This window comes from Fringilla coelebs (assembly GCF_963513975.1).
Source record: "Fringilla coelebs genome assembly, chromosome: 5".
In the NCBI taxonomy this organism is placed as follows: Eukaryota; Metazoa; Chordata; class Aves; order Passeriformes; family Fringillidae; genus Fringilla; species Fringilla coelebs.
In genome coordinates, this window is record NC_140033.1 from 62,175,250 (window position 1) to 62,187,906 (window position 12,657).

The window sequence follows — 12,657 nt, forward strand, 5'->3', positions numbered from 1 at the left end:
AATGGAATTAAATACATTGTGAAGCGAATCAGTTTTAAAAAATGCCAACACTGAAAAGCTTTGTTGGTGGACAAAGCTGTTTTAGTATTGGTTTTCACCAGGAGATTATCTGGTCTGGAGTTTGCAAGCCAATTAAATGACCCTGGGATTAAAAATGCAATATTTGCATTGCTGTAATGCTGGAACTTTACACTTCTACCATTATTTAGCTAAATAAAAATACATCATTAAAAGCAGAACTTTATGCATTGGGGTAGTGATCTTGCACCTCTCTTTTTGCTTGTATTTTGTTGTGGTGTTGGTGATGTCATGGGCTGCAGGGCCTTGCACATTTTCACACAGCGGAGCAGTGCCACCCAATGGCTCCTGTGCAGCACAGAGATGGTGCCTACGTGCTCCAGAATAACCACCTGGACACCTCTGCTCTGGGATTTATTGCCCAGAGTGGGAATTAGCTGGTCCCTGGCAGCTACTCCCAGTCCTGTTGAGCAATACACAGAGACTGAGCTGGAGCTCAGAGCAGCAGCACAGCAGAGGTGGAGGGAATAATCTCTGTTTGGAGAGAGCTGAAACTATTTGCAGTTCTGGTGGTGTTGTGGGGAATACTGGGGGCTTGTTCTTCATTCTTCATTGCCCATTTCTCCAGTGGGCCAGGGTGAAAAGGATGCTCCACCAGGAGATGGCACATGTGCCCCTGCCCCTTCCCTGAGGTGGGCTCTGTCCTTAGCACAGGGGTTGTGTTCCCACTGCTGCATGATCAAGAGGGTGCTTTCAGTCAGGAGTCATCTTGTTGTGACTGTATCCTTAACTTGCAAAAAACCCACCCCTAGAAAATCTGTTTCTCAGGATTGTCTCTGAATATTGGGGACTAAATCTTAGTTTGGACAGCAGTTTCTCTTATGCTTAGATTCAAAATGCTGAGGCAGGATTTCTTCCTCAAAGTGTTTCCATGCTGTCTTGGTTTAGGGCAAATTTGGGAGAAAACCTCCAAAGGGGTTCCTCTAAAAAGCAGATTTAAATGGCCCCTCCCCCAACTGGTTTGGGAAAAAACCTGTTTATTTAGCAGTCAAAGCATTCGCCAGCACAAAAAATTGAACAATATTAAACAATAAAACCTCCTGCCAATCTGAAGAGATGACAAACTCAGGAAGTGCCCGTGGTGGGCTGTAGCTCAGCTCACCCAGTCTGTTATCACTCCCTCCAGTGCTGGAAATGCCACAGCCCAGGCCCAGCCTGGTGGCCACAGGTGAGAGCTGCCGGTGCTCTGCTGGTTTAAACAGTTCCAGGAAAAAGAAAAACCACAGTCCAGGGAACTTCTCTACCTCAGCTAGCTAAAAACTAAATAAAAGCAAAGGAGAGCTCTGTCCTGCCATCTGCAGAGTCTGTGAGAGGGGTGCAGGTGAGCAAGTGCCGTTCCTGATAACAAACTCCGTGCTTCTTCTCTCTCCCCCTTTGCTCTCGGAAGCTCTTAAAGATGCAAAACTTATTTCTGGGGATAATACCAGCATCATAAAGTCACCCCAGGACACATGCATAGAGCAATAGAAGAAAGAAAGCCAGAACATTACCGTGTGTGAGTTTGAGACAGGTTTTTTCTGCTGCACGGGGTTTTTTCTGGTTTAATGGCTGTTTTCCCCTCCAGGGTCTCCCGAGAGAGCCATGTCCCACTACAGGCAGGCCATCCTCCTGAGCCCTGCTCACCATGTGGCCATGGTGAACCTGGGCAGGCTTCACCGCTCCCTGGGGCAGAACAAAGAGGCTGAAGTGTGGTACAAGAGGTGAGGATTTGGGGTGGGAGACAGAGGGTTTCCTCCTGCCCCTGTATGGCTTGTCTCTGCTAAAGAGTTTCTGTTATGAGTTTCTATCAGTGCATGCGTGGGGTTTCCTCCCTTCATTCTCCATCTTTCTGAAATAGATGTGGCTGTTTTTGGGGAGTGCTTGGAAAGGCAGCATGGCCTCAGGCAGTGTTGATTTCCCTGCACTATTCCTAAGCCCCCAGGATGGACACTGCTGCTTTTGGCTGGGGGATGCTCTGATGATAAAGTTGGAGGTTTCTCGGTGGCAGGAGCAGGCTGTATTACCACAGCTCCCGGCCTGCTTGAAGGTGGTCTGTGGTTGCTGCACCAGGAACAGCCAGAAGTGCTGCACAGCTCAGCAGCAAACCTTTGGCATGGTTAGGAACACTGGCCCTTCCCAGCAGTGTTCCAGCAGTCAGGCTCTGACTCCAGGCATGCAGCAGGATGGGTTGGGTGGGAATATTTTTGCCTTCTTTTTGGCATATAGATTTGTGCTCACCTTGCCCAGGTTTCATCGCTGTCCACCATCCCCACCCCTGCTGCAGGCTCATGGGCACTTTGAAGGTGGCTTCTCCTTCTCCTTCTCCTTCTCCTTCTCCTTCTCCTTCTCCTTCTCCTTCTCCTTCTCCTTCTCCTTCTCCTTCTCCTTCTCCTTCTCCTTCTCCTTCTCCTTCTCCTTCTCCTTCTCCTTCTCCTTCTCCTTCTCCTTCTCCTTCTCCTTCTCCTTCTCCTTCTCCTTTTCCTTCTCCCCCTCCTCCTCCCCCTCCTCCTCCTCCTTCTCAGCTGGCTAGTGGGATTACTGCTGTGAGCACATTCATCCCTCCCCCGGGAATTGGTATTTCCCAGGCTGGAATGGGGCCGAGCTTTGGTTCCCCATCCCAGCACAAGCCCACCTCGCTCTTGCCCTTTGCCTTTTCCCGGACGCAGGGCGCTGAAGGTGTCGCGGAAGGCGGAGATCCTGTCCCCGCTGGGGGCTCTGTACTACAACACGGGCCGGTACGAGGAGGCGCTGCAGGTTTACCGGGAGGCGGCGGCGCTGCAGCCTTCCAGCAAGGACACCCGACTGGCGCTGGTGAGCGAGGGCCAGGGCAGCTGCACCCACTGCCTGCAGCCCAGCGTGGGGCACAGGGCTGAGCTGGTGTCCTGGCTTAGGGAGAATCTGGGAGGAAACCTCCAGAGAGCCGACCCACGCGTCCCCTTCCCCTACCTGGCTTGGGAAAAATTTCCTCGTAGAGAAGTGGAAAGAACCTGTTTATTTAAAGGCAAAGCACTCCCCAGCACACAAAATGAACAATACCAGATGACAAAACTCATTCGCTGCTTTGAAGAGATGACAAATTCAGAGAGTCTCTCCAGTGGGTGGTTGCTCTTGTATCAATCCCCCCAGCACTGGGAAAGGCTGCAGAGTAGCCCCAGCAGGCTGCAAAGTGTTCTTGGTGTTTCCCTGGGTCCCAGTCTGGAGCAGGTTCGAATGGTTCCAAGAAAAGGGAAAGGAAACAGTCCGGGGAAAGCTCGGACTGCCTCAGCTGGCTAAACTAACTAACTAAAAAGAAAGAGGAGCGCGGTGTTCTGCCCCGTCCGTGCCCAGACAACAACAGTGTTCCAGCAGACTGTGGAGGAGAGAGTCCTCTCCTAAAGGAACTGCATCAGGGATACAAGCACCATAACATCCCCCTGGGACAGCTGGTCAGGAGTGTGACACTTGGTAACGTGGCTCTGTTGCAGGCTCAGGTTCTGGCGATGATGGGGCGGACGAAGGAAGCCGAGAAGATGACGAACCACATCCTTAATGAGGATGCAGAGTGCCTGGAGTGCTACCGCCTCCTGTCAGCCATCTACAGCAAGCAGGAGCTCTATGCCAAGGTACCATGGCGTGGAATAGCCTTGTCCCAAGGGCTCACACACAGAGCTCAGGGTGAATTTTACACTCCACCTCTCTGGGGACAAGTCACGTGCCTCAGCGCACATTCAGTAGGTTATTGCTTCACTAAAACCTTCAGTTAATCTATGTACTAAGACTGAAGCTAAGCAGTATGGTTTCCTTATCACTTATACCTCCTGCTGCTGTCAGCCCCAGTGCCCATCAGCCCCAGGCATTTAAAAATCTCGTTTCCCTGTGTGTTAATGATGCGGGGCAAACAAGGGATGGACAAAGATGATTCTTATGCTGATAGTCCATAGTGGTGAGGAAAGAATGAGAAGTGGGAAGGCACTGAATGGAAGGCACACAATGTCCTCTTGCTTTTTCACAGGCACTTGAAGCTATAGAAAAAGCGCTTCAGCTAAAACCAAAGGACCCAAAAGTCATATCGGAGCTCTTTTTCACTAAAGGAAACCAGCTAAGAGAACAGAATCTCCTTGACAAGGCTTTCGAGGTATGGCTGTTCTAAGACCTCCCGGTGCTTTTATAGGCTAAAAGATGGAGTTTGCTCCTTGTGTGTACGACTCCCTTGTGCATACACCCTGGCTGCTGTTGGCCTTAGGAGCTCAGAGTCTATCACTGGCACAGAGAAAGCTATGAGGTAGCACACTTTACTAGACTTAATTGCAACTTTTTTCCTCATTCCTGTATGGAAATACTGCTCCCTGCTCTGAGAGGTTAAGTACAGAATTGTGATGGGATTCATCTTTGCTCTATCCAGCCCCAGCCCCTCCTGCTGTCAGTGACCTGCTCCAGGTAGCTCAGCTGGAAACTTGGGGACCTGTGAGAGCTCACCATGTTGTTATATCTCACCTCAGAAGCCAATAACTAGAGGTTGGCTCATCCTGTGAAGAAGGATGCTTGATAGCTCAGAAACTTTGTTAGCATTAATAATAGTACAGAAGCAACCTGGTCTAGTGGAAGGTGTCACTGCCTGTAGGAGGGGAGTTGGAAGTAGATAATCTTTAAAGTCCCTCCCAACCCAAATCATTCCATTATTCTCTGATTCAGAAAATATTAATTGGACTGTTCTGCATATTCTCAATATCTCTAAAGGTGTTTAATCCTGATTTGAAAATCCTTTCCTGTTGTGACAATGTAAAAACAGTGCTGCTTGACAGACTCCAGAAGGTCCTAATTGCTCCTTCTCCCACTCTCAGTGTCAGTGGGGAAGGAAAGCACTGCCCTCAGGTCCTTGTGAAACCTCCACACAAGTGGCTGTACCAGAATCTGCTGCCAGCTCCAAATTAAAGCCTTGCAGATAAAGAGAAATCACACACGTGGATTGTAGTTGGCAGGGATTGTGCTTGGCACTGCCTAAGGAAATCACCTTGATGTGCAGGAGACCCCAGTGGTGCAGGGGGCAGGGACAGGGTGGCAGGTGTGGCTCCTCTCAGAGTGCAGGAAAAGCACACATTGGCAAGGAAAACCTGTGAGATGAGCTGAGCCATGGTGCAGCGCATTCTGAGCCTCTTCTGCAAAGAAACTGAAATTCACTTTGTGCGTTGTATACGAGAGGAATTTGAATTCCATTCTGAATGGCTTCAGGAGAGGAAACTGCGGTTCTCTTTCCCCTCCAGCACTGGTTTTGTTTGAAGAGTCAGACTCCTAACCTAGAAATGTTTCCTGTTTCTGTAGAGCTATAAACGGGCTGTGGAGCTCAACCCAGACCAGGCACAGGCCTGGATGAATATGGGAGGCATCGAGCACATCAAGGTATGACAGTTTTGGTTTTCCTTAGGCTGCCAGGTGCGGACACTACTACACAGGACAGAAGGCTAAATTGGTTTCAGACTGCCAAGAGTTGCATGTTTGTGAACAGCAAGTCCCTTGATATATTTTATCCAAAAGGAGGGAAGTCTCTTCACACCAGCTAGAGTTCCCAACCAGGTTGCTTGGTAAAGCAGATGTCATATTTTTAGAGTGCAGGCTGCAAGGAGCAACCTGTTCCTCTTAAAAGCTTTCCTGCTTCAGTTGTTGACCTACCTTAGAAAAATGTCACCCTGAGTTGATTTTTAAGGTTCTTCTCTACCTAATTAATTTAATAAAGATGTCTAATGCAGAATACTGGCATGAAATTATGGTAATAGACAGCCTACCCTGTGGTTGCTTATTCTTTTGAATACTTTAGCATATCATTATGATTTGGGTCTTAAGGAGTCACATTGTGTAATGTCCTTAAGCTATCCTGCTGCTGAGTAAAATTAACTCTTCTGGTGCAACACAACAGAAAAATGTAAATCTATTTCTTTCTGTGTGCATTTCATCAAATTTAGGTCAACAGCACCTGGTGATCTATTTCATAAAGAAGTATTTTTGTAACCCAGCAATGTCAGGTTTTTTAAACTCTGTTTCCCCTGTATCTCATTTTTCACTTCACCCCGGGAGCGAAGTTTCTGTGTGGAATGTGAATGAGACCTGCCACTCATTTTCTTTGCAGGGGAGCTACATCACTGCCCGTGACTACTACGAGAAAGCCTTACAGCTGGTTCCAAACAGCAAGCTGCTGAAGGAGAATCTGGCCAAACTGGATCGCTTGGAGAAACGGTTTCAGGAAGTCCAGGAGAAAGACCAAACATAGCAATCAGTCACCAGCAGAAGGACACTCATGCCCCTTGGAGGAGACTTGTGGTGGAAGCCTGTTGCTCAAAGTGATGCTGAAAGAGCTTTGATAGGACTCAGAATTACGGAAGGCAAACTTCAAACACATGCTTAGGTTCAGTCAAAGTTACAGCATCCTGTGGGATCACGGGAACCTTGGGTCCTGTGGGACGTGCTGGAGCATGAATGAAAACCTTCCTTTAATCAAGATTTACATCTAGGCTGAACCCGTTCTAGTCACACCAGGAGTGTGGGTGGGACATGTACCTTCGGTATCTTGGTTGTCACCTGGGAAACCATGGAGACAAAGCACTCATCCATTGCAGCAGGGGTGAAGTAGCACCTCCTGTTCCTCCACACAGGCTCACCTCATCCATGTAGAGCCCACCATGATGGCTTCATTGCAAGTGCTGCAGACAGGAAAGATGGTCATAATGGTCACATAAAAAGGTTCCAAGGGGTCAATGCTGGTCACTTTTACAGCTCTAAATGGGACTTGAAAACTATTCTAAAGAAAGGGGAAACTATTTAATTATCACCCTGTAAGGATGATTCTACAAGTAGGACAGATGATCCTTTGAGGGAAAACCTAGCCTGAATGTTTTATTCATTAGACAATAATTTTGTAGTAATTCAGGTTCATGATGTCACTTTTGTCAAATATCTTATGGCTTTACCCTTTGCCCTCTCCCTCCAGGCCAAATAATTATTACTCTGAAAAAAACTGAAGCATCCAAAGGCAATGGGAAGTTCTAGGATTACTTGTCCTCCTGCTCAGTCCCCAGTATGGAAAAAAACCAACCTATCTAATCAAGATAGGAGTTAAAGTAAAACCACAGGGAGATTAGGGAACATTTCCTAGCCTGGAAAGGTACGAAGGACGCTCTTTTATGGGTGTGCAGGGACAAAGCCCATTTATCATGGTGATAACACTGACAAAATACTTGGTCAAAGTGTTTCACCACTCCCCTAAGAGATACAGAAAATGACCTATAGCTGATCAGTCATAAATCTATATTTTTAAATACTGATGTGGGAAAACAAATTCTCTTCAGAACTGGGGGTTTTATTTTTGAGCTTTATTTATTTAACTTATAATAATCAAATGATTAATATATTTTCTCTGTTTTATACAAATTGGGCAATATCCCTCACAGCTGGCCACACGGTTGGGCATTGTGACTCATATTGTCTGAAGTTAGAAAAAGGGAGTACTAATGAGGCATGCTGGAATAATCCCCTCTCATGATTCTAAGGCAAGTGGCTGCAGAGCACTTTGGACCACACTGGCCCTGCAATAGCAGCACTTCTGCTGCTTCCACCGGGGTTTGCACCAGTTCCCAGGGAGTGTTAGTGGGATCTGCTTCCTGCCTTTGGGTTGGACGTCAGGGTCAGTCACCAGTTTGCTCTTCTTGCAGCACTAAACTGCTCGAAAAGTTGTTTGAGCTTGACTGTGGCTAGCAGCCCAGGGTTTGGCGTTGTTAGTACAGTTCAGGTAGGTGTACAATGCCCAAAAAAACATCTGTCAGGAAAAGCCTGTGGCGCCCCGGATTTAGCTGGCCATGGCACTTCAGCACTCTCCAAGTTCCCTCAGTGGGATGGTTCAGCCACGTGCTGGAGGTTTTGCTGGCTTCCTTTGAAAAGCCTGGTGTCTTGCTGCACAGGTGATGTTCAGGTCACTGAGGAATTATTGATGTGACTCCAGCTGTGTTTGGAGCTCACAGGTGCAGTTGTCTGCCCTGCCAGGGTTTATGGACCTGCCAGAGCCATGGCTGTGCATCCAGTGAGACCAGGCTGGATGGTCCCCACTGGCCAAGGAGACCAGCCAGCTACAGCTGGGCAGAGATGAAACACTGCTGGGGACAAGAGGTGGTGCCACGGGTGTTTGGGCTCTCCCTCCAAACCAGCTTCCAGGGGAACACTGGGATCAGAATCAGCAAGTTGCTTCGCTGTTGAGTTTTCTGCTCCCAGCCTGAGCAGCCTACTTTACTTCATGGGGCATGGGGCAGGTCTGAGCTCCTGGGGCTGGCTCAGCACCCCCCTCTTGTTTCCTCACACAGCTGTTGTGGCTGTGGACTGGCTGAAGTGACATTTCTGCAGGTCCCCAGTGCAGGGGCTCTGCTGGCTGCCATGCACACGGTAGATCTGCACAGCCCTGGGCTGCCAGGATGGCCTGGAGGAGGTGACACCATGCCAGCACCATCCCATGGGATGGGGACACCCAAGCTTAAATGGCCTCTGAGGGCAATCACTTCCCCAGCATGTATTGCAAGGTCACAGAGGGTTCCTTGCTGGGATATTCAGAGGTACCTGGACCAGGAAGCTCTGTGCCTGTCCCCAAGGTGAGCCTGTCTTTGGGACAGCTTCCCAAAGGCCTGTGTGCCCTGGCTGGCTGAGGTGCAGTGAATTTGGGGGCTGGCAGAACAGTTTGGTGCTGCTCTGACAGTGGTACTGTGCAAAGCCCCCCAGGAAGGAGGCATCTTCAGAGTGCTCCAGCAGCCAGCTGAAGGTCAGTGGGTAGTGTGGGGGGAGATGTGCCTCCTTTAAAAATGTGTATCAGCTATAAACTTTGCCTCAAAAGATATATTAAATAAATACTATATATTATACAGGCCTCACCGCAGTTTGTGGCTTTAAATAGTGGCCAATGAAACATATTTTTTCAAATACAGAAGTTGTATTTTTTATAGCAATGCTTTATGAGGGGGAAGACTTAGTTTTATGTTTTTAACGTCAGCATAAATCTTAGTTTGTCTTTCCTGAGAGACCTGGTAGAAATTACTGTCTCCTGATTGTCCTAAAACCTGATCAAAGCCATCCTGATCTAAAACTCATGTTTGTGTAGAAGTGTAATACAGCTTTGGATGCTCCCCTCCCAGATCCTGGAGAAGGATTGCTTACCATTTGTGCAACACTGTCTTACTTGCAGAAAATGGAGAAAGATGCCCCAGTAAGGAAGGTAGTTTGGTTGGAAGGCAAGGCATATCCACTTGCCTGAACTAGGCTGATGAGATAGCCAGGGATTTTACTGCCAGTTGCAGCAGTTTCTATGCCAAAAGGCTGGCTCTCCACATCTTGGAGCTGGGTTTGTAGTTCTGGAGAGAGGAGAGCTCAATAATGAACCCCACGTTCCTGAACCAGCACTTTATACCCCATCTATGCAGGATGACAGTCTGCAAACTGGCAGCAGATTGGGAGAAAGGCTCAGACCATGGGCTACCAAAGCAGTTAAACCCCTGTGAAGCTCTGAACTGCCTCCCTGTCCTGTTGGCACCCATGCTGAAGCCCTGTGTCTGTTCAGGGCATCAATCATGTCAAAGGTTTATTGCAGGGAAAGAATGGGGTATGATATGAAATGGGCTACCTCCACCAAAATGGAATGCTTTTGTGCAAGGTAAATCAAGCAACTTACCTTGTGATAACTTTATATTATCTTAATTAATCATAGGAAATGTTCTCTTCCTCTGACATCACACAGCTTCTAAAACAAAGAGTTATAAATACATTGTTTTCTACCAGTTCCAGTGCTCAGCATGGTTAGCAGAGATTGCAGATTAATAAATGGCTGCAGATCTGCCTGGTGGGGGAGAGTTCATGCTCTCTGCAAGTTGCATTGGATAAACCTCAGTGCTCACTAATTTTAAAGCAGAGAATTAATGGAAAGCTGGTTAGACAGGACTCTCATGTACTCACTGTACATTTTAATCCTAAATGAGAAACATAATAATTGCGTTGCTTTTTCCTTTCCCCATGGATAATATTTCCAGCTGATGGATTTTATTTTATTGCTTATTTAAATTCCAGTGTTCTTTGCTTCCCTTCCTTTTCTGCCCCCCAGGATAAATGATGCAGTGGGGGCTATTTTCTTTCTCTCATGGACTCCTTGGACTAGATTTTCCTACAAATGTGCAGGCAATTTGTTTTGGCCAAGCAGTAAGTGAATGCAGCAGTGCAAATGGCCTTCATGCCAGAGATCTCGAGGAGGACAAGGGGCTGGGCATGCATGCATGGGGGTAGAAAGATGTATGAGTCAAAAAAAATCAAAATAAAGAGGCTAACTTGCAGGGGAGGCCGGATGCCCCTAAAATGAGCTAAAAACTATGAAAGCTTCTCCACAGTTACAGAAATCGGGCCAGATATGGCATACAATATTTGGTGAAAGAAGATAATGGTCAGTCTGATTTATTAATTAAGCAATTTAGAATATTATTATATGGTCTTTTGCCCCACTTGTCCTCCAGCTCATTGAAACAGCTGGTGTATGCTTAAGTCTCTTCAATCTTTATGTGATTAAGTTGACCAAGTGCTCAATTTCTATCTTTCATATATGCAATTATGCACTATCTTTCAAAAAATTAGCCCTTAGAGGGTTTTTCCCCCAACCTTCAGTCTCTTGCAGCAATTTCAAAATGCACCATTTCGCTTTCATGTACATTTAAACCCAGCAGCAAAAGAGAAAAAAAAGAAAAAGAAAAAAAACAGCGCTTGGCATTCACTGGTGTTTTAATGTGGCAAAGTTGCTTCGGGTAACCTTGATAACTTTGTGCAAAAGTTCATTGCCATGTTTGTACTGACTTGCTGAGAATTTTTTCTTCTGGAAAATACCCCCAGTGGTATCCTCTGTAAAAGTTACAACTGTAACACAACTGTATTACTGTAGAAATCTCTGCCTGAAGTGGATGTCACGCTGCGTGTTCCTCTCATGCAGAAGTTGTTTGCATTGCCTGTTGTTCATATGGTTCTTATTTCTGTATCTAATTTTTTAAATTAGCTGTGCATATCTTTTTAAGAAAGAAAAAAACCAACCAAACAGAAACAAAACCACAAGAAAACAGCCCGTGGATTAGAAATATTTAAAAAATAAATTCACTTCTAGCAGCAGCTGGATGTATGTCAGTGATGCAGGAATTTGCAAAGTCTTTGCTTTATTCACGGTGGGATTTATGGCTAGATTTCACATCAAGGAGTTATGCTCAAAGTCTTTGCAGAAGAAAATGTATGTAAATGTCTATTTTATATAAAAAGTAAGAAAAGTAGGTGCTGCGTCTGGTTTTGTTCTTTTTCTTTAGGACCAGCTGTGAACAAGTTGTTCTGGAGGTGAAAGGGCTGAAGTTTCTTACTCCACTCAAGTTATATTTTATTTTATGTGCCCTGAATTCCAGGTTATTGGTCATGTAGGAGCAACTATGCAGCATATGTGTTTGAGTCTGGGCATATAAAAATATTGGAGTGGGCATTTTGTGGTGCCTGAGCATGAGAAAAGATGTGGGCTGGTGCTCACACAGTCTTGATGATTGGGTGTGTTATACTGACATAAGCTCTTCATGTCAGGCTTTATGCCTCTGTCAGGAATGTGTCAAATCCACAGAGTGCAAAGAGAAGAAAACTGAGATTTAAAAGAAACTAATTTTGTTGTAAATGCCTTCTTCCTGACACACATTCCTAGATGCTCCTGCATGCTTCCAGGGTTTGAGTTCACTTGGGATAATAATGGTGATAAACACCTCTGTTGAAAATGCACCTGAAAGAGAATCAAAAGCCCTGAACACATGCCATGGTGTTTCCTGCCATCCTGGTGTGTCCAAAATGCTCTGTAGCACGAAGGGGAATTGCATGCTCCGAAGTCAGGCTGTACAGCCTGAAGTTCTCCCAGATCCCGACAGCAAAGCTTCTACCCAGTGCCCACCTGGCTCCTCTGCAAGGCCTGAGGCACCTCAGGTCTGGTGGCAGTGATGGGGGGGGACATGAGATCCTGCTGCTGCCCATGGAAACGGGCAGTAAACGACAAACAGGTGAGACACGGTGTGAGAGCCGCCACAGCCACCCGTGCTGCAGCCTCAGCTGCCAGCACTGATCGACATCCCAGCCATTAAAAGGGCTCATCAGCTGAGCTGTTCCTCCTGTGAGAGGTGAAGTGGAGCTGGGCTCTAGCCCTGGTCACTTTTCCTGAGCTGTGGTGGGAGCAGGACTCCTCTCTGTTCATGTGCCTCCTCCTTCTTCTTCTATGTGGTGAGTCCTGTCTGTGGGGAGATGTGCCCCAGTGTGGGATTTATGGTGGTGAGCACCGGTGTCATCTGCTCTTTAGATGCACCAAAAAGGTGAAAGTAGCTAGTCATTGTCACAGCTTCTGCCAGGGCTTGGTGTATTTGCCCTGGCGAGGGATTTTTAGGCTGCTTTTGCTGTAGCCGTGCTGGGACTGGGAGCTTCTTGTACCCTCTCTGTGTAGGTGCTTCTCACCAGAGCCCTCCTTGGCTGCTGAGCTGAGTGTGACCCATTCCTGTGCAGCCTGCCCAGCTGCCATGTGGTCCCTTGGCTGTGAAAGAAAGACAAATAGTTTGG

At 47.1% G+C, this 12,657-nt stretch overlaps 1 protein-coding gene across 3 annotated transcripts in view; it reads left to right on the forward strand.

The window, feature by feature from the left end:
* Nucleotides 1–11,345, forward strand: part of TMTC1 (transmembrane O-mannosyltransferase targeting cadherins 1) — a 139,460-nt gene extending 128,115 nt beyond the window's left edge. For 2 of the 3 annotated variants that reach the window (XM_084206780.1, XM_084206778.1), the window contains 6 exons: nt 1,643–1,778; nt 2,724–2,868; nt 3,522–3,659; nt 4,049–4,171; nt 5,356–5,433; nt 6,158–11,345. In XM_084206780.1, coding sequence (XP_084062906.1) covers nt 1,643–1,778; nt 2,724–2,868; nt 3,522–3,659; nt 4,049–4,171; nt 5,356–5,433; nt 6,158–6,298 — 761 coding nt within the window. In that variant the 3' untranslated portion in view covers nt 6,299–11,345. The remainder of the gene's footprint in view (nt 1–1,642; nt 1,779–2,723; nt 2,869–3,521; nt 3,660–4,048; nt 4,172–5,355; nt 5,434–6,157) is intronic. The other variant, XM_084206779.1, reaches the window with a different exon arrangement.
* The last annotated feature ends 1,312 nt before the right edge of the window (nt 11,346–12,657 follow it).